This window comes from Gobio gobio (assembly GCF_949357685.1).
Source record: "Gobio gobio genome assembly, chromosome: 3".
Lineage (NCBI taxonomy): Eukaryota > Metazoa > Chordata > Actinopteri > Cypriniformes > Gobionidae > Gobio > Gobio gobio.
The window spans coordinates 55,073,676-55,098,336 of record NC_137099.1 but is presented as its reverse complement, the minus strand read 5'-3'; the positions used below and the strand labels follow the sequence as shown (position 1 = coordinate 55,098,336).

Here is a 24,661-nt window from a genome sequence, read left to right as displayed (position 1 = left end):
TGCGCAAAATTCGCCCGAGGAAAATGTACTCGGTTACTTAACGTAACCTCGGTTCCCTGAGATAAGGGAACGAGTACTGCGTAGACGGCCCTGCTATGGCGTTGACAACGGGTGATTGTCACTTCAGCCGATTTAACAGTTTTTTTTTTGACAGTTACAGCATACTTTATATGCCCCCTTCAAGGGCTTTTGCACTCAGCTTCGCGGGCTTTGAACCCATTGGTTCGCACAGATTACGCTGTTCTGCCATTGGTTCATGCAGTTCCCACTGGCCAGCCAGTAGCGTGCGAGATGTCTCGACACTGTTTTGACTGGGCAGTAGCACTGCGTGATTTTAAAAGTACTTCAGTATTTCGAGAATTGGAGAATTCCCATTGCTTCTAGCAAGACGCAGAAGTAGTACTCGTTCCCTTATCTCAGGGAACCGAGGTTCAATTCAATTCAATTCAAATTTATTTGTATAGCGCTTTTCACAATACACATTGTTTCAAAGCAGCTTCACAGAAAGTGCATTTCATAAATGTACATTAAAAAATTATCTCAGGGAACCGAGGTTACGTTAAGTAACCGAGTACGTTTTCCTCAGGCGAATTTTGCGCATGCGTATACAGTTTTTTGGACGTAAGACTTGTTCATCATAGATTGACTGAGCACAATTAAATGTTCGGTGAATATACAATTTTGAGTGAAGACCTTAAGCTATGATTAGTAGCCTACAATGCATCTTTTTGCATGGGGATAATTATTTGGAAGTCATTTATTGGGCCAATATGTAATTATCAATTTTCTAAAAATTTTCTAAAAAATTTTTTTTTTTTACAGTGAATCACAAGGCCGGTATTACTGATGTATCTTATGTTGTAGGATAAAACATGAAAATATCTTGAGCTTGTGTTCACCACAGACCTTATTTTATGCATTTAAAGCTGCAGTCTGTAACTTTTTGCTCTCTAGCGGTTAATAAACAGAACTGCATGGGTCTTGGAAGAACATTGCAGCCGGAGCTACTTCTCTCTGTTTATGTCTATGGCGAGTCACGCAGGGACTGTGCTCCTCCGCTGCGGTTCCTACCAGTCCGATCTGAAATAGTCCCAATATAAACACTTATTTAGTGTACCATAATGATTCAGGGTAAGACAAAAACACGGTTTGCAAAATGGATTCATGTCGTACATTCTCATTATATATTTTTTGTAAATCTTGAACACAAAAAAATGTTACAGACAGCAGCTTTAACCAAAAACTCATTCAAAACAGGACGATGGACCCGAGGTGCTTTAATGCTGCAGCACTCTATAGAATGAGCTGCAGAATGAGATGTTTGACATGAACATCTGCATGTGACCCAGCTGATAGAACTATTTATAAAGCCACAGTGTCATACAAATCAATCTTAATATGTAATAATATTAAAAGTTATGTTATTAATATTTGTAAATTGAAATCACTCTTTTTATTGCAGTGCACATTTTCTTCGTTGGCTTGTTTTTGAAAGCCAGCAAATATATATAGTATAATGCATCTTATTATAGAATCATAAAGCTTCTCATTCACCACAAAGTAATGACACAGTTGAGACCCAAATGGCCCAAATAAATTTAATTATTTCGAATAAATTAATTTGTTATTGGTTGTGAAAATTCCAGGAAGACACCTGCTGTTAAATGCATTTATTTTGGATGAACAGGAATGTTTGATTTCAACTATGAGTGTCTGTAGGATCCAGACTGCATAAACATACACACATAACACAAGCTCAACGACGATTACGCCGCTACCGGATCTTAACTTCCCTAATGAACTTTGACCATTCCATGCTTTGAATTTTCCTAATGAGGCCTTGGCTGATCCGGTAGGTGCTGTCCTCATCGAAGCGGCCCATCCCTAAGTGATGTGTCACGTAAATACTGTCAAACCATTTGCCATTACAGTCTGATTTGACTGAAACAACAATACGATCTGCGTTGCTCTCACGCACATCACGGTCGTAGTTCTTAGTGACATAATGAGGCATTGTGCATGTTTTTGATTTTTTGATTATTTGATTGTGCAGGTTGCCCAGTTCATAGTACGGTAGGTCGATGTCAGGAAGAATCTCTTCCTTGTTCTGGAATGGGTGGAATCCAAAGTCTTTATGTTCTGGATCGCCCCGTTGTGCTTTCATCCTGCGGATGCCATTAATTTCAACACATTCAACACATTCATGAGCAAACCACCACAGAAGAATGAGACCATGTCTGGGATACGGCTGACCAAACCCAGTATCTCTCAGATGGGACAGTTTTTTCAGATTTCTCACTCGGGCCATTCTGTGTCTAGAAAACAGACAGGAAAAAAGTGATGAATAGGACTGGACTAAATTACATTTGCCTGGACTTTATCTAGAATATTACTATCTATATCCTATTACTTATTACAATGGGTGGAATACTAGGCTATATTTAATTTATTCAAATGTATTAATACATTTTTTTTAATAAATGTTTATATTATTTATATATGTAGTATATGTATATATATATATATATATATATATATATATATATATATATATATATATATATATATATATATATATATATATATATATATATATATATATATATATATATATATATATATATATAGGCTATATATTTATTTATTTTATTTATTCAGAGGGACCATAACAGAGCACTAAAATAAATCTGCTGTCATTAATTTCCTTAATAATTCTCCTGTATATTGACCACAAATGTAGTTCTTTGAAGAACACTGAAATTACATTTTAAATTAGATTTGCTTTCAGTTTGGCGCATATTTAAAATGTGTTCATTGATGACTTGATCAGGGTACAGACGAAAATGTAAAACAAATTTAAACTGCACCAAGATCCTCCAAGAGACTGAGAGTGAGCTGAACTGTTCATATTGTTCTGTAGGCTACTGAATGATAATAATAGGCTAAATAAAACAAAATAGACAAAAGGCAAATGTAATAATTATTTAGGTCAACAAGTGGACACATAGGTTTCATTTCTCTTTAAACACACCCAGTGCAGCTCATCTGGAATACAGTCGGAGAGGAGAGGATATCGACGCATAACTGTTTGATGCGACAGCTGTTTGTTAATAAAGATACAGCAACATCCGGCGTAAAGTTTAAAATGATCATATCCTCCTGGGACCCAAGAATAGACTTTTGTCCACTGTAGTGGACATTATATTTTAGTGAATTTCTCTGACATCATACATGTCACAGTCTGGATGTCCAGTAAAGAGCACATTCGGGGCTTTGCAGGGATACCAAATGTTTGGAGGTTTCACCAGGACAACAGCTTCTTCTTGGTCTTTAAAAATGGCTGACATTAATGTTGAGCACTCTTATGGAAATATGATCATATTTTTTCATTATAATTTAAATCTGATTAATTTTCAAATTGTTTGTTATAAATCAACATCTCAGGAAAATGCTATGGGGTTTCTAATCAAAATATGACTTTCTGTTACAGAACAGGGCATTGATTTCATAAATGTCCACTGTAGTGGACACCAGGATTTAAATCATGTTTATCAGGCATTTTGGAGACATAACAAGTGAACAGGGAAAGAAATTACATATCAATATTCCTATGAAATATTAGATATTATTTTGAAAATGTTGCCAATTTTTCCTCACATTATTACACTTCTTTTTTCATTACATGTTGCACCAAGAACACATTAATATGCAAATTAGATGCAGTGAATAGATACATTGTATTGAATGGGAAAATCCAAGTATTGTCATTTTACCCACATATTTCATAAAGTAAAATGGTATATGAATGCATTTCATTATATCTTTCATAACATAGTTCAGAATCATCTTTAAATAAAGTTTGTTTAAAAAAACCCTGAAACCTAAAAATTGATTGATGAGTTAAAAATAAAACCCATTGTTTTTGCCTATACATGCAATTTCATGTCATTTAATTTTTTTAACAACTGAGTCCTGGTGTCAACTACAGAGGACATATCATAACATATGAATAAAATATCATTTTTCAAAAATGTTTTTTTTCCATTTGTTTCTTATGCTCTAAACAATGTAATGACATAAAAAAATACTAAATTCAATAAACTTTTTTTATCTGGGTCCCAGGAGGATATAGTGTAATTAAAGTTAACAAAAAGCAATATAAATCAGACAAACAGGAGATAGAATAAGCTACTGTACCTTGTTCAAGCGCTGTGAGAAGATCTGCGTCTGTGCAGCTCGCGCGCTCCTTTATTCTTCACATGTGTGTGTGTGTGTGTGTGTGTGTGTGTGTGTGTGTGTGTGTGTGTGTGTTATGGGCGGTGAAAAACACACATAGAGAAACTAACACTTTCAGTGATGATTATCAAGGGAGAATCAGAAAAACATTTCTGTGGAACTAAACTACTCTAGACTCATGAATGCCAACCTACAATGGAATGAGAGAGAACAGGCTAGTCTTTTAAAATATAGCCTATACAGCATAAAATCCAATAAAAATAGGCTAGGGTGAATTCGGGTAATCTGGGACTTGTTTTTTGACTTCTGCGATTTATTTCGATATCTATTTAACACATTAGATCAACACATCAGACTGAAATCCCTAAAATGTTTTCTAACTACAACAGATGAAAGAATGTAGGCTATATTATAACCTGAGGAGACATGCCACACCTATTAGTGTTTTTGTGCCCAAAAAAGATTTGATAATCTGGGACAGGTCGCTTTGTGGGACACGTGTTTTAGGCCTAAAAAAGCCTATTCATCATACTTTATGCATGCACAATATCACCAATTTTTAAACAGCATTATGTAAAAATAACAAGTACAGAAATCTCAATAAGACATTATTCATAGAAATTTCATTAATTCATATAGACATATAAGCTAGTCATATTTTTTCATAAAGAGTGTTCCAATATCAGGAAAAATAAGGTCTATCTCTACACAGGATTAACGATCTACTGTGCTAATTCATTTAAAATTCTTAATTAATTTCCGTTTGCATTATAATTATTTCCCTCATTTCATGGTTAACATCTCAGAGTTTTCGCTTAACCTTCTTCCTGAAACGGGCCCCTGTTGACTACATTTAGTTAAAACAGGAAATAAACACTGGAGTTTAGGTGTCCCACATTACCCAATGTCCCAGATTACCCAAATTCACCCTCTATTTTGTTTTTAAAACAAAAAAGAAATTAAAACGTGAGCTATTTCTTTGATACAGTACTTTTTCTCTGTTTCTCGCCGTGTTATTCACAGATGGTATTTGTTGTCATTGAAGGAGTGGCTATACTGTCTGCTGCAGAATAGATAGGAAAGTGAAGCTAAAGCAGACTGACAGTAGCTTGGGTGTGTCTATTAATGAGAGACAGTAAGCTATATACTTAGATATTAATATATTAATGAAGGCATATGCAATTTAACTATTCAATGTTAAAAGGTGTTTACATTCACCATGTAGATTAGGCCTATATGCCATGAAAGTCATCAGACCCTCACAGCTATTATTGTAATGTTATGTGCTATGAGACGGTATTTTAATGTCGTCTCTTGTCTAGTGACAATGGAACCGAATGCTCTTTCTTTCTGGGTTTGGGCCTACAAAAATACATCATCCCTGCAGCAGGAGATGATCAACATAAACATCTGCATGTGACCCAGCTGATAACTATTTATAAAGCCACTGTGTGATACAATTCAATCTTATTATGTAATAATATTAAATGTTATATTATTAATAACTGTAAATTTAAATCACTCTTATGCAGTGAACATTTTCTGAGTTGGCTTGTTTTGTAAAGTCATAAAAAGATGGTGACAATATGTACATTTTTGGGTGAACAATTCCTTTAATGCAGTGAAATTAGACACAATTACTTGTAAACAGTAAACAGACAGAACACAATGTCATATGCATGATGAATTATAAAGCTTCTCATCCACCACAAAATAATGACACAAATGAGACACAAATCATTTTACTTAGTTCAAATAAATGCATTTTTTATTGGTTGTGGAAATTCCAGGAATGCATTTATTTTGGATGAACAAGAATGTTTGATTTCAACTGAGTGTCTACAGGACACACATAGGCTAACATGAGCTCAACGTCGATGGCGACGGCGGTTGCGGCGCTGCTTGACCTTAACTGCCCTAATGAACTCTGACCTTTCCATTCTTTGAATGATCTCAATGAGGCCTTGGCTGATCCGGTAGGTGCTGTTCTCATCGAAGCCGCCCTTCCCTATGTGATGTGTCACATAAATCCTGTCAAATTTGTCATTACAGTCTGAAGCGACTGAGACAATAATACGGTCTGCGTTGCTCTCAAGCACATCAGGGTCGTAGTTCTGAGTGACATGATGAGGCATTATGCCCGGATTGTGCAGGTTGCCAAGTTCATAGTACGGTGTCGGTGGTTCGTAAATAGGAAGAAGTTCTTCGTAGTTATGGAACTCCTCTGCAAAATCTTCATCTTCAAGGTCGTATCGTGAAATCATATTTCCGTCATCATCAATTTCAACACATTCATGAGCAAACCACCACAGCAGACTGAGACCATATCTGGGATACGGCTGACCATACCCGGTCTCTTTCAGATGGGACAGTTCATTCAGTGTTCTCATTCTGTGTCTAGAAGACAATAAGAAAAAATGACTGGACTACATTGTAAAAATCACATTTGCCTGGACTTTATCTGGAATATATCACATTACATCTGCATATGACCCAGCTGATACAACTAGCCTATTTGTAAAGCCACAGTGTCATACAAAATCAATATTATTATGTACATGTTTTGTTATTAATGTATATGTAGCCTATATAGCCTATTATGTAGGCATGAATGGGTATTTGGGTGGCATAATAAGTATATTTAATTTATTAAAATGAATTCATAAAAATATTTGTATTTTATTTATATATATTATGTAGCTATTAGATGTGTAATATTATATAATATACATTATTCTTTTTTTATTCAGAAGGAAGCACTAAAATAGATCAGCCTTGATTAATCCTTCACAATTCTCCTGATATTGATCACAAACTTTAAGAACACTAAAATTAGATGTAATATTTCTTTCATTTGCTTGGCACATTTAAAATGTGTTCTGTGGGTAGGCCTCCTATATCTTCAGATATTGATGATCACTTGATCACAAGTGTGCAGCCTACATATGAAAATGTCAAACAAATTTAAACTGTACCCAACACAGATCCTCCCAGAGTCTGACAGATGAGTTGAATTGTTGATAGTGAATTGCTCTGTGCAGATAATAGCCTAAAACAAAATAAAAGGAGACAAAAACCAAATGTAATTATTTATTTCATTATTATTTTATTTCACTGTCAGTCTGTTGGATCAACAAGTGGATACAGTAGGTTTCGTTTCTCTTAAACACGCCCACAGTGCAGCTCATCTGTGATAGTCGGAGAGGAGAGGATATCGACCCAAAACAGTGTTTGACGCCACAGCTGTTTGGCGTTATTTATTAAAGCGTATTTAAAGTTTAAAATTACCCTATAGTGCAATTAAAGTTGGTCTTATTAACGAAAAGTAAAACAAACAACATAGAATTGGCCTACTGTAGCCTACCTTGTTCTCGCGCTGAGAGAAGATCCGCGTCTGTGCCGCTCACGCGCTCACATTTTTATTCATACGTCTCTGCTGTGGGCGGTGAAAACATATTATTATCAAGGGACGAACAGAGAAACAGTTTTGTGGAACTAAACTATATAGACTTATGAATTTCAACCTAAAGTTGAAAAAAAAAAAAATAGGTTCCTATTTTTTTATGAATCTTTTAGGCTACTTTTTTCTCTTTTCTTACAGTTTTGCAAGTAAAAGATCGTATTTGTTGTTAATGAAGGAGTTTTACTTTCTATAAGAACAGATTCATAAACGTTTTATTTATAAATCAGATTAGTTTATAAACATTTATCGGTATATTGATAAAAGCAGCCTGCGACTTAACTTAATGTTATAAATTGGTGTTTAAAATTGCATGCATGTTATGTCACTGTTTTACTCCAGTAAATATTTAGGTTTAAGTTCATGTCCATATCAGGCATTTTACAGTAAGTTGTGACTACAATACTTTATTGAACAGGTTATTGTCCAGGGAAAAAGTTCAATTCATTTGGCTCACATTAGCCTTTTGGGACACCATGCCCCAAGAGTAAAGGGGAGGTTTTGTCTACCAAGAACAGAGGTTAAATATAAATGTATGTATTTGTGCACACATGTGAGTCAGAGGTGAGTAGAGAGAGAGAGAGAGAGAGAGAGAGAGCGAGAGAGAGAGAGAGAGAGAGAGAGAGAAAGAGAGAGAGAGAGAGAGAAAAAAAAGAGAGAAAGAGAGGTCAGCTGACTATGTAGGAAACAGAAACTTAATCTGACAGACAGCAGTGGGCGTGTGTTCAACATAATATGTGCAAACACACTCCTGACCAGAGACACACACATACTGGACATAGTTTGAATCATATTGGATTTCATTACTCTTGACATTACAGTCATATTTTTATTTCCAGGAATTTTGGGCATTCGCTGTAAAAAAAAAAGAACAAAAAAAAAGAGGAAAAAACTGCAATGGTAATTTTTGAGGTCCAACACCAGAGGTCTTGCTCTTCTTGACAAATGTATCTAACAATTAAAAACATACACAAATAATTGTAATTTTGACAATGTATTGAATTGATAATACATTTGTTGCATCTTTAATTATTAACACATTTGATTTCTAGCAAAAAGGTCTTCAACTAGATCTTTGGCCCTGAATGCATGATATCAATGCATATTTGCTGAAGTCACTGAACTTGAAAGAACGCTATAGTAACACACACTGGTCCCAGAGGTCGTACATGTGTGTGTCTGTGACTGTAGTGATGAACAGAAGCTCCTCAGTGTGGAAAGAGAAACTGATGCAGAAACACATTAGATCAGGTGGGACAGTTCATGAGGGGATTTTCATTATAGATTAAACTGTAAGATGTCAAACACTTATATTCGTGTTATTACATTTTAAAATGATCAATTGAGTTAAGATTTATATTTCATCACACAAACACAAACATATTTTTCTGAGATTTGATACTAGGATATATGAAAAATGTAAAATAAGAAACAACACAACAAATATGAACACAAAACTAGAAGCTTAATCACAGTAAACCAGGTCCGTAACTGAGAGGATGCAGTGTTGAATATTCAGATTAATATCAATATCAATACTAATATCAGATCTTAAAGTTGTACATTTGGTCCAGCTAAATTTTGACTATTTGTTGTAATCGTTGCAACTATCATGCAAAAGATTGACATTGTGTTGCTCAACATTGTATTGTAAATCTATGTAAAGAGAAGCATTTATGTGTATTCAAAATATTGCTTTCATTTACTAGAGAAATGTCTGTGAACCAAACAGCCAAAAATTACCAGCACTAGAAGCAAAAGAGCACAAAAAGCCCAAAGAGCACAAAAAGCACAAAAAGCTTCAGCACAGACATCCCAAGTAGATTGAGGTGTAAACGACGAGGTGTAAACTGTGATTGGTGTGACCTTTGACCCTGCAGCGACTGAGGTGTAAACTGTGATTGGTGTGACCTTTGACCCTGCAGAGACTGAGGTGTAAACTGTGAGTATTTGTTGGATTTTTGAGGGAAATCTGATTAGGATTCTGATCATTCATAGTTTGTCTGAGGAATTCTGCACGGCTTAACCTGTTAATTTCCTTCAGAAGATCAATGCTAAAGTGAAAAGTGTGATTCTGATCAAAGTTCACCTCATCTGAGTGTCGTGTCACATAAATGCTGTCACACCTGTTCCACCTTGAGTCAAAGGAAACAATGATGCGATCAGTGTTTCTTTCTCTTGACTATCCTGTGTAATTCTCAGTGACATAACGTGGCAGTGAGTGGGTGGTGTTCAGGTTGCCCACCTCATAGTATGGGAGATTAGAGTAAGGAAGAAGTTCATCCCCCATTATAGAATCGTTGGAAGCCAAAAGCTCCGTTTTCAGGGTTGTGCCGAGCATTCATACGACCATTGGAGTCAATCTGAACACATTCATGAACAAACCACCACAGCAAGTTCAGCCCGTGTCTGGGAGGCGGACGACCAAACCTGGACTCTCTCAGATCAGACAAATTATACAGGGTCCTCATCATGTTCCTGACAAATCTGCTGGGGGGAAAAAATTATGTGTATCTTTTGAAAGGGTACTGCCCCAGTGACAGCTTTTTTTCCTGAGAGTGTAAAGAACATCTCGGTTACGTATGTAACCCTCGTTCCCTGAAGGAAGGGAACAGAGACGTTACGTCAGTTACTGACGAAATGGGGGTTTCGCTTAGAAGCCAATTAACCTATTGGTAAGCCCCGCCCTCCTTAGTTACTGTAGCTAACTCGGACAAACTAACGGAGTTGCTATATCTTACAATGACAGCCGTCAGTGTGAAAACCTTATCCCAAGATGTTTTTGGACACAGAATGTAGCGCATACCCCATCTGAATGATGGCCAAACTTTACTGATGGTTTATCAAGTTTATTATGTCCTTTTTCACTCCAAAAAAAGCATCGTAAGAGCTGAACAAACAAAGAATAAGAAGTGCGCATTAACGTCTCATTCACAAACTCCCTCTCTCCGTTGCATTACCATTAACATACACAGCAAATTACACAGAAACACTCATACAACTAACAGTAAACAAACACATACACAGACCGTATGACTTTTCGGGGGTGCGGTTAATAACTGGCAAACTTTGTATCTGCAAAACAACTCCGATAAACTGCGAGTGCGAGCTCTTCCTTTCACTACGTTATCAGTAGACTATAATACCCATCAAAATAGGAGTTTGACCTACAGTGTTAAATGACATGAGAACAGTTAGTTATTACGGTTTGTATGTTAGCAGGGACTTTAATCGTAACTTAACGAGAGTATGACAAACAGAAAATCCCCTCAGGATCCCTGGAATCGGTGTTACAGTACCTCAGGCACGGCGTTTTAGCATTTTTGTAGCATAAACACCATCAAACCGATGAGAGCTTCGGATTTTCCAATGTTTCTCTATGGCGCTGAAACCTAAAGATGTCCGAGTTCCGGTCCCAGCGCAACTGATACTCAACTGCTATTGGCTCATCTGCGTTCGAGGGGAGGGGCTTACCGATAGGTCAATTGCCTTTGAGATCTACAAAACGAGCCAATGGAATTTTTCTTGGTGCTGAAGCTTCCAGTGCACATATACAATACAAACACAACAAGAACATAGTAATACAAATTCTAAGAATAAAAATATGAAAAATAGTATAAAAAATATATGGTCACAGTTACGTTTAGTGAGAATAAACATTTACAGATTATGAACATATTTACAGTATCTGAGTGGTATGAATATATAAATATATATATATATATATATATATATATATATATATATATATATATATATATATATATATATATATATATATATATATATATATATATATATATATATATATATATATATATATATATATATATATTGGGGGGGGGGGGTATTTAACTGTTCAAAAGGGAAATGGCCTGTGGGAAGAAACTGTTCCTGTGCCTAGATGTTCTAGTGGCCAGTGATCGGAGTCGCCGTCCTGATGGTAACAGTTCAAACAGGCGGTGTCCAGGGTGAGCGGGGTCTGTGATGATTTTCCCTGCTCTCTTCCTCACTCTGGAAGAGTACAGATCCTGGAGGATTGGCAGGGGAAAACCAATAATCCTCGCCGAAGTCCGGATTGTGCGTTGTAGTCTCTTGATGTCAGATTTGGTAGCTGAACCAAACCAGACAATGGGGAGAGAACACACCCCTGGTGGGCGCCAGTGCTGGTAGTGAGAGTCCTGGATGTGAGTTTCCCCAGTCTCACGAGCTGCTGCCGGTCTGTCAGGAAGCTGGAGATCCACTGACAGATTGAGGATGGCATGGAGAGCTGGGTCAGTTTAGCTGAGAGAAGATCAGGCATGATGGTATTGAAGACCGAACTGAAGTCCACAAATAAGATCCTTGCATAAGTCCCAGGTCTGTCGAGATGTTGCAGGATATAATGCAGTCCCATGTTGACTGCATCATCCACAGACCTGTTTGCTCTGTAGGCAAATTGAAGAGGATCCAGCAAGGGTCCAGTGATGTCCTTCAGGTGGGCCAGAACCAATCTTTCAAACGACTTCATGACTACAGACGTGAGAGCGATATGTCTTTAGTCATTAAGTCCAGTGATTTGGGGTTTTTTGGGGACGGGAATGATAGTGGACCGTTTGAAGCAGCAGGGAACTTCACACTGCTCCAATGATCTGTTGAAGATCTGCGTGAAGACTGGGGCCAGTTGGTCAGCGCAGGCTTTCAAACAGGCAGATGAGATGCCGTCTGGGCCTAAAGCTTTCCTAGTCTTCTGTTTTTTGAAGACTCGGCTCACATCCTCCACACAGACCTTAAGCTCGGGTTGGATGACAGGAGGGGGGAGGAGAGGGGGAGCAAGAGGTGATGGGGGACGTGTGAATTGCAGATCAGAGCGGGTGTGTGGTGTGAGACTGGGCTTTTCAAATCTGCAGTAAAAAGCATTCAGCTCATCAGCCAGTTGTTGATTCTCAGCAGATCAGGGGGATGGTGCGTTGGAAGAAGGGGAACTCCAGGGGAACTCCTAGGGGAACTCCTGCCTGTAGAAAACTGAGTCACTGGGACCCGGAGCGTGCCCTGTTGCCATGCCCACCTCGGGACTCGATCCCGAAGCCAGTGCTGAAGCGGTCTCATATGAAGCAAACCGAGCGGCGTGACCGTGGCTGCGGATGCCATATGCCCCAGGAGCCTCTGAAAGTATTTCAGTGGAACCGCACTCTTGCCCTCGAACTGGCGAAGACAAGTCAGCAGTGACTGCGTGCGCTCGCTTGTAAGCTGCGCGTACATGGCGACCGAGTCGATTTCCATACCGAGAAAAGAGATCCTCTGCACTGGGGAGAGTTTGCTCTTTCCCCAGTTGACCCGAAGGCCCAGACGGGCTAGGTGCTGGAGCACCAGGTCCCTGTGTTCGCAAACCTGCTCTCGAGAGTGGCTCACCTGAGTGGCACAAGGGCTGCCTCGAAGACTCTCGTGAAGACGCGAGGGGACAGGGCTAACCCAAATGGGAGAACCGTGTACTGATATGCCTGCCCCTCAAAGGCAAACCGCAGAAACGGTCTGTGTCGAGGAAGAATGGAGACATGAAAGTACACGTCCTTCAGGTCGATCGCTGCAAACCAATCCAACGGACGAACGCATTCGAAAATGCATTTGGCTGTCAACATCTTGAATGGAAGCCTGTGCAGGGTTCGGTTCAAGACGCGCAGGTCCAGGATCGGTCGTAACCCACCGTTTTTCTTGGGTACAATGAAGTAAGGGCTGTAGAAGCCGGAGTTCATCTCGGCTGGAGGGACAATCTCGACTGCACCCTTCACCAGTAGGGTTGCGATCTCCGCAAGCAGTACAGGGGCGTTACCACCCACCATGGTATAGCGGACTCCCCGAAACCGGGGAGGAGATTGTGCAAACTGAATTGCATAGCCGAGCCTGATGGTGCGAGCGAGCCAGCTGGACAGATTGCGAAGCGCAAGCCAGGCTCCCAAAAATTTAACCAGCGCGGTCATGAGAACCACAGGCGTTCCCACGATGGGGCAGCAAGGCGGAACGACCGGCCCAGACATGGGAGGTGTGGGAGCGTCCCGAGGTGTGGTCGGGGTCGAGTTCTGACAGATGAGACCAGGGAAGGACGAGCGTTCCACGGGGGTCTCGTCTGCCAGGGGGCTGGCGACAGAGGGGGCTGAGAGTGGTGAGACTTGATCGCGTCGCCCACTGCTAGCCGCGCCCTCTTGGGGCTCGGAGGTGAATAACTCAGTTCTTTCTTTAACCATGTATAGGGTGCCGCCGACCGTGAGGCCAGCGGCGGAAGGGGAAAACCAAGGATTCTCCCCCAGCCCTCCACCGGGGGAAGGAGTGGTCCTGCTGCCATCTCCTGGGAAAGAACCGATATCACCTCCGAGCCGCCCGTCTCAGGACCGCTGCTTAGATTGCCGTTTGGCAGGCTGGGGGACTGAGGTGGGCGGGGCTGCCTTCCTGCGACGTCCTCCGCACTTGGGCCCGGGTGAAGGCTGCTGCTGGGGCCTAGCGGGAGGGGCAGGAGCCGCAGGAGGGCGGCCTTGGCGTGGAGCAGGTTGAGGCTTCTGTGCCGGCGGCTGGGTGGAGGCAAGAAATAAGCCTTGTATATCAGGAAAATGTCGTCAACATGTGCGCTCTAGTATGAGTGTTGCCTGTAGGGGGCCGCAGATCTGGAACGGGATAGATGATGGCCTTAAGCTGTTGCCCTCTTTCTCCAACTTTAAAAGACACCTAAAAAATCATTTCATAATATTCTATATTTAATACAAAATAGTTTTTCATGGACTACTGGGATGTATGTGTATGATTGTAGGTAATGTTTTTGTATGTAATGTTATGTATGTTTTGGTGCACCTTTTCATCATCTGGTTACAGGTGGAAACTGTGTTATTACTCAATCTGCATTGTTACTATTAATAAACTATGGGCCCCCTCCTATACGCTTTTTTTAGCTTCTTTTGGGGACCCATTCACTGTACCCAATTGATTTTGTACCCCCGACTGTATTATTGTAATGTCTGAAGTGGTATGGTGAATGAATAAACTCAAACTCAAACAAACTCAACCGCCCCGCCGAATAGCCCAGCCTGGGAAATGGGGGAATTGAGGTACCGGGTCCATTCAGATTCCCGCAGATCAGCCAGGTTGAGCCATAGGTGGCGCTCTTGGACCACCGAAGTGGACATCACCTGACTGAGAAAGCGCGCAGTCACCTTCGTCACTCGTAGACCGAGGTCGGTGGCCGCATGTAGCTCTTGCATAAGTGCGGGGTCAGCGTTGCGCTCGTGCATGTCTCTGAACAACTTGGCCTGGTAGACCTGAAGGGTGGCCATAGCATGCAGGGCAGACACGGCTTGTCCTGCGGCTCTGTAGGTCTTCGCCACCAGAGTAGACGTAAACCTACAGGCTTTGGACGGGTGCTTAGGGTCACCATGCCAGGTTGAAGCGATTTGCGGGCAAAGCTGCATCGCGACAGAGCGTTCAACCAGGGGGACCCCAGTGTACCCTTTCTCCGCGCCACCATCGAGAGCAACGAAGGCGGAGGTAGATGCCGAGCGATCGCGAAAGTTCAGGGGAGACCTCCACAATTTCGACACCTCCTCATGCACTTCCGGGAAGAAGGGCACTGGGGGTTGGCGGGCGCCTTCGGCACGGGCCACCCCCAGAGACCAATCGTCCAGCCTCGAACGCTCGAGACATGGCGGAGGGTTCCACGCAAGCCCAAGGCTCTCAGCTGCCCGGGAAAGCATGGCCGTAAGCTCCGGATCAGACTCAGGCAATGCAGGAGCTCCCGAAGGAGGCAGCACAGCCCACCTTGTGATGCGGTGAGAGACATAGCATCATCCGCCGGTGCGCCAAATGACACGCTGGGCCCAGCCCGGGAAACACCAGCACCATCATCTGGCAACACCACGGGTTGCGGTGTGATAGAAGGGGGTGTGGCCCGAGGAATGTTTGTCGGGTTGGCCCACACCGTCACCCTCAGATTACCCTGACCACCAGCCAAATATCTCCTCTCGCAGAGGAGATAGATTGGGGTGTGGTAGAGGGGACTCTCCCTCCTTTACGGAGATTACTGAGTCTCGATCTCAACACCGCAATGGTCATGTTCCCGCAGTGGGTCAAATGGACTAACTAGTCTCCCACACCCAGGAACAGAGCACGGGCGAGACATCTTGAAAAAGACGTGCCACGTGCAGCTCTTTTAGAGAGGAGTTATACTCTGCAGAAATGCTGAAGCGCCCAGGGAGAACACACGCTTGTGCGTATCACTACACAGATCGACAGGAATGCGGAACTCGCTGGAACGTGCCGTTACACCAACACTTTGGAGAGAAGCTTGTCTTGAAGAGATATACAACGCTCAGGCAAGTGATACTCGGCTCTGAAGCAGAAACATAATGCGAGTGTGCAATGCAACGCCCTTTATACCCACACGGTGGGGCGGGGTTGCATTATGCAAATTCCGCAGACCCATGGCATTTTCATGCCATTGGCTCGTTTTGTAGATCTCAAAGGCGATTGGCTTCTAAGCGAAACCCCCATTTCGTCAGTAACTGAGGTAACTCGTAGTGTACTGACTGAAAGGGAACTGGACATGAACTTCAATGACTTCCCATTCTTAATCTGTAGGGTTATGGAGTTGGCTCACCCTTTGCTGCTATAACAGCTTCAACTCTTCTGGGAAGGCTTTCCACAAGGTTTAGGAGTGTGTTTATGGGAATCTTTGACCATTCTTCTAGAAGCGCATTTGTGAGGTCAGGCACTGATGTTGGACGAGAAGGCCTGGCTCGCAGTCTCCGCTCTAATTCATCCCAAAGGTGTTCTATCAGGACTCTGTGCAGGCCAGTCAAGTTCCTCCACACCAAACTCGCTCATCCATGTCTTTATGGACCAACGCTTTGTGCACTGGTGTGCAGTCATATTGGAACAGGAAGAGGTCATCACCAAACTGTTCCCACAAATTTGGGAGCATGAAATTGTCCAGAATGTCTTGGTATGCAGAAGCATTAAGAGTTCCTGTCACTGGAACTAAGTGGCAAAGCCCAACCTCTGAAAAACAACCCTCCACCAAACTTTACACTTGGCACAATGCAGTCAGGCAAGTCCCGTTCTCCTGGCAACCGCCAAACCCAGACTCATCCATCGGATCTAGTCAAATAAATGCTGTGAAACCTGTTCCAACCTGAGTCAGGAGGAAACAATGATGCAATCAGTGTTGGTTTCACTTGACCATCCTTTGTAATTCTTAACACTTACTAATTGTCCTACAGGTCGTACAAGTGTGTGTCTGTGACTGTAGTGGTGAACAGAAGCTCATCAGTGTGGAAAGAGAATCTTTTCAGAAACACATTAGAGCAGGTGGGACAGTTCATGAGGGGATTTACATTGCTGTATTATAGGCCTGTGTTACATTCTCACTCATATTCGGTGTTGTATATGCTTGAAATCCACACTGATTAGAGCACTGCAATGATGATGTATTTTTGCAGGCCAATCCACCCGTAAGTTCGCATCACCCTGGTTCCCTCGACAAAAACTCTTTTTCTATTTTTCTAGAATTTTTCACTTACATGTATGATAAAAATCAACAGGGTTATTTGAGTCTCTTTGGCACTGGTAGTTTTGGCATGTTATGTGTTTTGAGACATGAGGTAGTTTAACGTCGTCTCTGGTCTTGTGACAGTGGAACTGAATGCTACAGTACCTCGTTTCTGGGTTTGGGTCTAAAACAATACATAATCCCTGCAGCGTGAGATGATCGACATGAAAATGTGCATGTGACCCAGGTGATATAACTATTTATAAAGCCACAGTGTCATACAATTCAATTAATATTATGCAATACTATTAAATGTTTTGTTTTGGAAAGATGGTGACAATTTTCATTTTTGGGTGAACAATTCCTTTAATGCAGTGAGATTAGACACAATTAAACAATAAACATTTAAGTAAACAGACAGAACACAATGCATCTTATTATTTATAGAATCGTAAAGCTTCTCATACACCACAAAGTAATGACACAAATGAGACCCAAATGACCCAAATCTATTTATTTACTTCAAATAAATGCATTTGTTATTGGTAAAAATTCCTGGAAGACCCTTGCTGTTGTGCATGTATTTGATTTGATGTATTTGAACAGGAATGATTGATTTAAACTACAGGACACGCATAACCTGAGCTCAATGACGTCGGCGGTTGCGGCGCTTGACTTTAACTTCTTCAATAAAATCTGACCATTCCATGCTTTGAATGATCTTAATGAGGCCTTGGCTGATCCGGTAGGTGCTGTTCTCATCGAAGCGGCCCATCCCTAAGTGATGTGTCACATAAATCTTGTCAAACCATTTGTCATTCCAGTCTGAAGCGACTGAAACAACAATACGATCTGCGTTGCTCTCACGCACATCATGGTCGTAGTTCTTAGTGACATAATGAGGCATTGTGCCCGGATGGTGCAGGTTCCCCAGTTCATAGTACGGTAGGACGATGTCAGGAAGAATATCTTCCTTGTTATGGAATGGATGGAAACCAAAGTCTTTATGTTCTGGGTCACATTGTACTGCAATCATATTGCCGTCGTCATCAATTTCAACACATTCATCAGCAAACCACCACAGAAGACTGAGACCATGTCTGGGATACGGCTGACCATACCCGGTCTCTCTCAGATGGGACAGTTCATTCAGTGTTCTCACCCGGACCATTCTGTGTCTAGAAAACAGACAGAAAAATGTGATAAATGGGACTTGACTACATGTGTAAAAATGACATTTGCCTGGATTTTATCTGAAATATATATATCTCACTAGCCTATTACTAGTAGCCTATGCTATATTATGTAAGTAAGCGTAAGAATGTGTATTTCATAAGTATGATGCGTAATATCTGTATTTGTATATCATATTTCTTTCATTTGCTTTCAGCTTGGCACATATTTAAAATGTGTTCTGTGGGTATCTTCAGATTGTTTTATATCTTCAGATATTGATCACTTGATCACAACTGATAATAGCCTAAATAAAACAAAATAAAAGGACACACACAAAAAACAAATGTAATTATGGTAACACAGAATAATGGTCGGAAGTAATGCAGGACTAATGAGTATACATTAACACTTCAGCTACTGCCATTAACTAGAAACAAGCTGAACTAATCAGTAAGTAATATCAAATTTAGGAGATAGTTCCTTGTTAAGTAATCAATAATAATAATCAACTATTAACTAACCAACAAATTATAAAGAACATTATCGTGTGTCTGAGTCTGAGACATCAGTCATCATTTTTATTCTGAATAAAGTCATAAAATGCATCACTAATTACTCACAAATTACCTATAGTAGTTATTAATGAAGCTAATCTGATTCTATTGATTACTTTTACAAGAAACTATATCCTAAAATTTGATATATCACTGTGCCTATATTATTAGTTCCGCTTGTTTCTATATTAGTTAATATAGTAGTGTTAATGTAGCCTATTATAGTTAGGCTACTTATTAATAGAACAAACCATTATTCTAAAGTTTTACCGTAATTATTTATTTCATATTATTTTAATTCACTGTCAGTTTTATTAGATCAACAAGTGGACGCAGTTAGGTTTCATTTCTCTTTAAACACACACCCACAGAGCCCATCTGGGATACAGATTGCAAGTCGGAGAGGATATTGAGTTTGGCTTTGTTTAATAAAGCGTATTTAAACGTAAAAATCCGGCGTAAAGTTTAAAGTTATCGTCTAATGTAATTAAACGGAAAGCAAACCAAACAGTACATAGAATTGGCTTACTGTACCTTGTTCACGCGCTGTGAGAAGATCCGCGTCTGTGCCGCTCACTCACGCGCTCACATTAATGATCATATGTCTCTGTTGTGGGCGGTGAAAAACACAAACTTGGACCTTCATGCATTATTATCTAGGTACTATCAGAGAAACATTTATGTGGAATTAAACCACATTAAGTGGAAATAGGTAGGTAAAAGCAGCCATGCAAATTAAGTTTTTTTTGTATGTTATAAATTGGTGTTTAAAATTGCATGCATGTTAGGCCTATGTCACTGTTTTACTCCAGTAAATATTTAGGTTTAAGTTCATGTCTATATCAGGCACTTTAAGTTGTGACTACAATAAGTTATTGAACAGGTTATTGTCTATTGTCTGAGGTCAGCTGACTATGTAGGAAACAGAAACTGACAGACAGCGGGCGTTGTGTTCAACATAATATGTGCAAACACACTCGGCACCACACACACACACACACACACACACACACACACACACACACACACACACACACACACACACACACACACACACACACACACACACACACACACACACACACACACACACACACACACACACCGGACATTACTCTTGACATTACAGCCATCTTTTTATGTGCAGGATGTTGGGCATTCACTGTAAAAAAAAGAAAGAAAAAAACTGAAATGGTTTTGCTCAACATCTGAGGCCTTGATCTTCTTAACAAATGTATCTAACAATTAAAAAACATACAAAAATATTGTTATTTTTACAATGTATTGAATTTATATCATTTTTTTGTTGCATCTTTAATTATTAACACATTTTAATTATAGCAAAAAGGTCTTCAACTAGATCTTTGGCCCTGAATGCATGATATCAATGCATATTTGCTGAAGTCACTGAACTTGAAAGAACGCTTTAGTAACACACACTGGTCCCAGAGGTCGTACATGTGTGTGTCTGTGACTGTAGTGATGAACAGAAGCTCCTCAGTGTGGAAAGAGAAACTGATGCAGAAACACATTAGAGCAGGTGGGACAGTTCATGAGGGGATTTTCATTATAGATTAAACTGTATGATGTCAAACACTTGTATTCAGGTGTCTTATTACATATTAAAATGATCAATAGAGTTAAGATTTATATTTCATCACACAAACACATGGTTTTTGGAGATTTGATACTACATAGGATATATGAAAAATGTAAAATAATAACCAACACAACAAATATGAACACAAAACTAGGAGCTTAATCACAGTAAACCAGGTCCGTAACACATTGAGAGGATGCAGTGTTGAATATTCAGATTAAAATCAATGTCAATACCAATATAAAATCTTAAAGTTGTACATTTGGTCCAGCTAAATTTTCAGTATTTGTTGTCATCATTGCAACGATCATGCAAAAGATTGACATCGTGTTGCTCATCATTGTATTGTAAATCTATGTAAAGAGAAGCATTTATGTGTATTCAAAATATTGCTTTCAAAATTTACTAGAGAAATGTCTGTAAACCAAACCAAAAATGACCAGCACAAGAAGCAAAAGAGCACAAAAAGCACAGCATGCACAGACATCCCAAGTGGATTGGTGTGACCTTTGACCCTGCAGCGACTGAGCTGTAAACTGTGAGTATTTGTTGGATTGTTGATGGAAATACATCTGATTAGGATCCTGATCATTCATAGTTTGTCTGAGGAATTCTGCACAGCTTAACCTGTTAATTTCCTTCAGAAGATCAATGCTAATTTGATAAGTGTGATTCTGATCAAAGTTCACCTCATCTGAGTGCTGTGTCACATAAATGCTGTCAAACCTGTTCCTCCTTGGGTTAAATAAAACAATGATGCGATCAGTGTTGCTGTTGTCTACATATCCTGTGTAATTCTCAGTGACATATTCAGGCAGTGAGCCAGTGGTGTTCAGGTTGCCCACCTCATAGTATGGGAGTTTAGAGTAAGGAAGAAGTCCACCCCCATTATAGAATCGGTGAAAGCCAAAAGCTCCGTTTTCAGGGTTGTGTCGAGCATTCATACGACCATTGGAGTCAATCTGAACACATTCATGAACAAACCACCACAGCAAGTTCAGCCCGTGTCTGGGAGGCGGCTGACCAAACCTGGACTCTCTCAGATCAGACAAATCATTCAGGGTCCTCATCTTGTTCCTTAAAATACTGCTGGGGGAAAAAAAATTATGTGTATCTTTTGAAAGGGTACTGCCCCAGTGACAACTTTTTTTCCTGAGATTGTAAAGGACTGGTTTTACTCCAATAATACTGCACTTGTAGTTATAAGAAAACTGTGTAATTATTTGAACAACTATGGAAAAAAATGCACAAATGTAAAAACAAGACAAACCATAAAATAACATTAAAAGTTTGAGTAAAACATATCTGCTGATCACTTACACTGAACTACAAGCAGTAGTGATAGCAAGATCCTCCTCTTACAGTGGGTTAAATGAGGCGAAGGGTTAATCTGTTTTGTAGTAAAAAGATTTTGTAAAAGTAAAAACAAGCAGATTGTAATTTTTTCCCCCATTCATATTACTTTGTAATGGATTAAAATGCATAGGCTAACCCTAATCTAAAATGTAAAAAAAATCAATAAAACTAAATTCTTACTCTAAAATACCCTGTTTACTTTGTTTACACCATTTACAAAATTACATAAACAAATAAAACAAAGAAATAAATTGTTGTCTGGTAGTTATGAACTTCCCAATGATGTGTGCAATGCTGCTAATGTTTATAATTCTGGTTAAATAAGTAACACATGAATAAAAATCTTCTATATAAACTCAAATGAGTCCACCTCACCTTCTCACCTTGTTGTGGGAGCGCTCGCTCTGAAACGTCTTTGTGTGGGTCGTGCAAAGATCTGCAAACAGAAACTGATGTTGTTGCATGTCATTTTCAGGGGAGGAGACTCCACAGAGAAGTATTTGGATGGCAAATAGTGTAAGGATCATTCATAGAGGCGTTTAGTATTTACTTACACATAAAAACATTCAGATTTAACGGCAGGGTATATCCAGAAACGTGCCAGTCAATCTAATGATTAAGTGATTAAAAAAGTTATTTGATCAAATTAATCATATAAATGAATCATAATAATAATTACTAAGAGCCTCTCTGTTACTTTCATTAAAAAACTAGACTTGTTGAAAACTCCATATTGGATTCAGTTTTGAATTTGAAACATTTACTTGCACACGGTTGGGCAACTTTTTTTCTGCTAGAGATAGCATGAAAACCGTGCCAAACAGCCCCAGTTTCCCTCACATTCTTTGCACCTGTTTTTTTAATATTGAACACTGAAAGAGTTTCATTTACACAAACAATGAGAAACAACAGCTCTAAGCGTGAGTTTCCAAAGCAGACCTTTATTTCAGACCAAGCCAGAGAATACATATATGATTAACAAGAGAGAGAACATGAATAATGAAGGGAGAAGCGAGGCTTTGAAAAAAAAAAAAAAAACTTCCAATGAATTGAACTCTGCACACTAAGGACATGTGCTGGTTAAAGTCCTGCAAACGCGTTTAAATCAACTTCAATTTATCATAAAAATGAGCGGATTTTACCCCATTGTAAAACTGTAGACCTTTCAAAACAGCAGTTCTATATAAAGTATTATAATGTTAATAGCCTACTCATAATAATCATGGATAAAATGACAGCAGGGTTAATGGTAAGCAGATATTTCTTTTTAAAGAATGGTACACCACCAGGAGGATTTGTCTTCAGGTGCCGTCTTACAAAGACACTGCTCTGCAAAAATCAAATTCTCTCCAGTGTTCGAGACCGCAGAAGGATACTGATCTCGACTCTTGTTGTGCTTGATGATCTGGAGGAGGCCCTGACTCACTCGGAAGGTTTTGCTGCTGTCGAATCGCGTCGGGTCGCTGTGTTCAGTCACATACACTCTGTTGACTCTGCCATTGGCGTCCAGGCGCACAATAATGCGATCCTTGTTACTGTCAGGAGTATTGCAGCTGTAATTGGCCCTGACATAATCTGGGAGCTTGTTTGCTCCTCGATAGTTCAGGTTGCCCACCTCATAGTATGGGAGATTCTGATCGGGCAAGAGAGGATCATCCTCCTCATCTTCAATTCTATTTTGGTACTTGTGAAAGCCAAAGTCTCCATCTTGTGGTCTATATTTGGAGACAATATTCCCATTGCTGAATTCTATGCAGTCATGAGCAAACCAGTACAACAGGGCTAAGCCGTGTCTCGGCTGCGGCTGACCGAAGCCTGATTGTTTCAGCTGGGACAATTCATTCAATGTACCTTTCACCATGATGGAGGACTGTGTGAGAGATGGATCAAAAATAGGAATGAACACAAGTTAACATAATCCTTAAAAGCATTCAATGAGGCAAATCAATCAGACCTCAAATATATCGCATTGAATCATATAGTTGAAAATCCCAAAATGTTTAAGCTAGAGGTGAGTTGAATTTTCTCTTTCTAAGAGAATGTTTCAGAAAAGCACGTGGAAGAGAAATACAGCTGTTTTAGGCATCATAGGTGTTTACAATTTGAATGTCTTTATGGAAAACACAGATATACACAAATATATACATGCTTTTGGTTGGCAAAACAATACATTCATAAACAAAAGAAAACAACTGAATGTGAGTAATGTAAAATAAAGCAATCTATTTAGTAGAGGAATTGAGACAAAAAGCAATCTAAACTGTACCTTTATCTTTAAAAATGGATGTACTCTTATCGCAGAAATGTCTTGCGTGCTGGTGTCTTTAGAAGATGAGGAGAATGAAAAGGTCATTAGCTGGAAAACAAACCAAACAAGATCGACAATATCGTGGGTGTGTCCTTTAAAAACCTTGACGTCCCTGTTTCAGTGTGCTTTCGTCAGCCCAACTTCTTTAACATAATATAGAGAATGGAATACGTTTTCTTTCTCTTAGTTTTTTTTAATCAATATAAGATCATCCAAATCAAAGTGATAAACATGTTAGGTCAGAAGTAGTCAGATTATATAACCTGAAATGTGTAACATAATAAATGATGTTACTAACTACATTTTTGTCATGAAATGACATTTAGATCTGGCATGAAACTCTAGCGCAGGCTGATAGGACTTTAACTCATTTGGTAGCGATCACATCATCATCATCTACATAGCAGAGCTGATTGGTTGCTGTTGCATCAGCGGCCAATGAGCTGCGGCTCAACATTCAAAC

The 24,661-nt window shown here is 39.8% G+C and overlaps 1 protein-coding gene and 1 long non-coding RNA gene across 2 annotated transcripts; both read right to left on the bottom strand.

Annotated features, from left to right (window-relative positions):
- Nucleotides 1-5,765: 5,765 nt before the first annotated feature.
- On the bottom strand, nt 5,766-7,671 carry LOC307123237 (uncharacterized protein). Its single transcript, XM_079811695.1, has 3 exons — nt 7,601-7,671; nt 7,212-7,285; nt 5,766-6,633 (listed from the first exon to the last, which is right to left on the bottom strand). The coding sequence occupies exon 3, from the start codon at nt 6,624-6,626 to the stop codon at nt 6,105-6,107; it is 522 nt and encodes a 173-aa protein (XP_079667821.1). The 5' UTR covers nt 6,627-6,633; nt 7,212-7,285; nt 7,601-7,671; the 3' UTR covers nt 5,766-6,104.
- Nucleotides 7,672-17,555: 9,884 nt separating this feature from the next.
- LOC307123508 lies at nt 17,556-22,330 on the bottom strand. Its single transcript, XR_013816174.1, has 4 exons — nt 22,266-22,330; nt 21,855-21,924; nt 19,469-21,620; nt 17,556-18,382 (listed from the first exon to the last, which is right to left on the bottom strand). It is a non-coding gene; the product is annotated as an uncharacterized lncRNA (long non-coding RNA).
- Between the last annotated feature and the right edge of the window lie 2,331 nt (nt 22,331-24,661).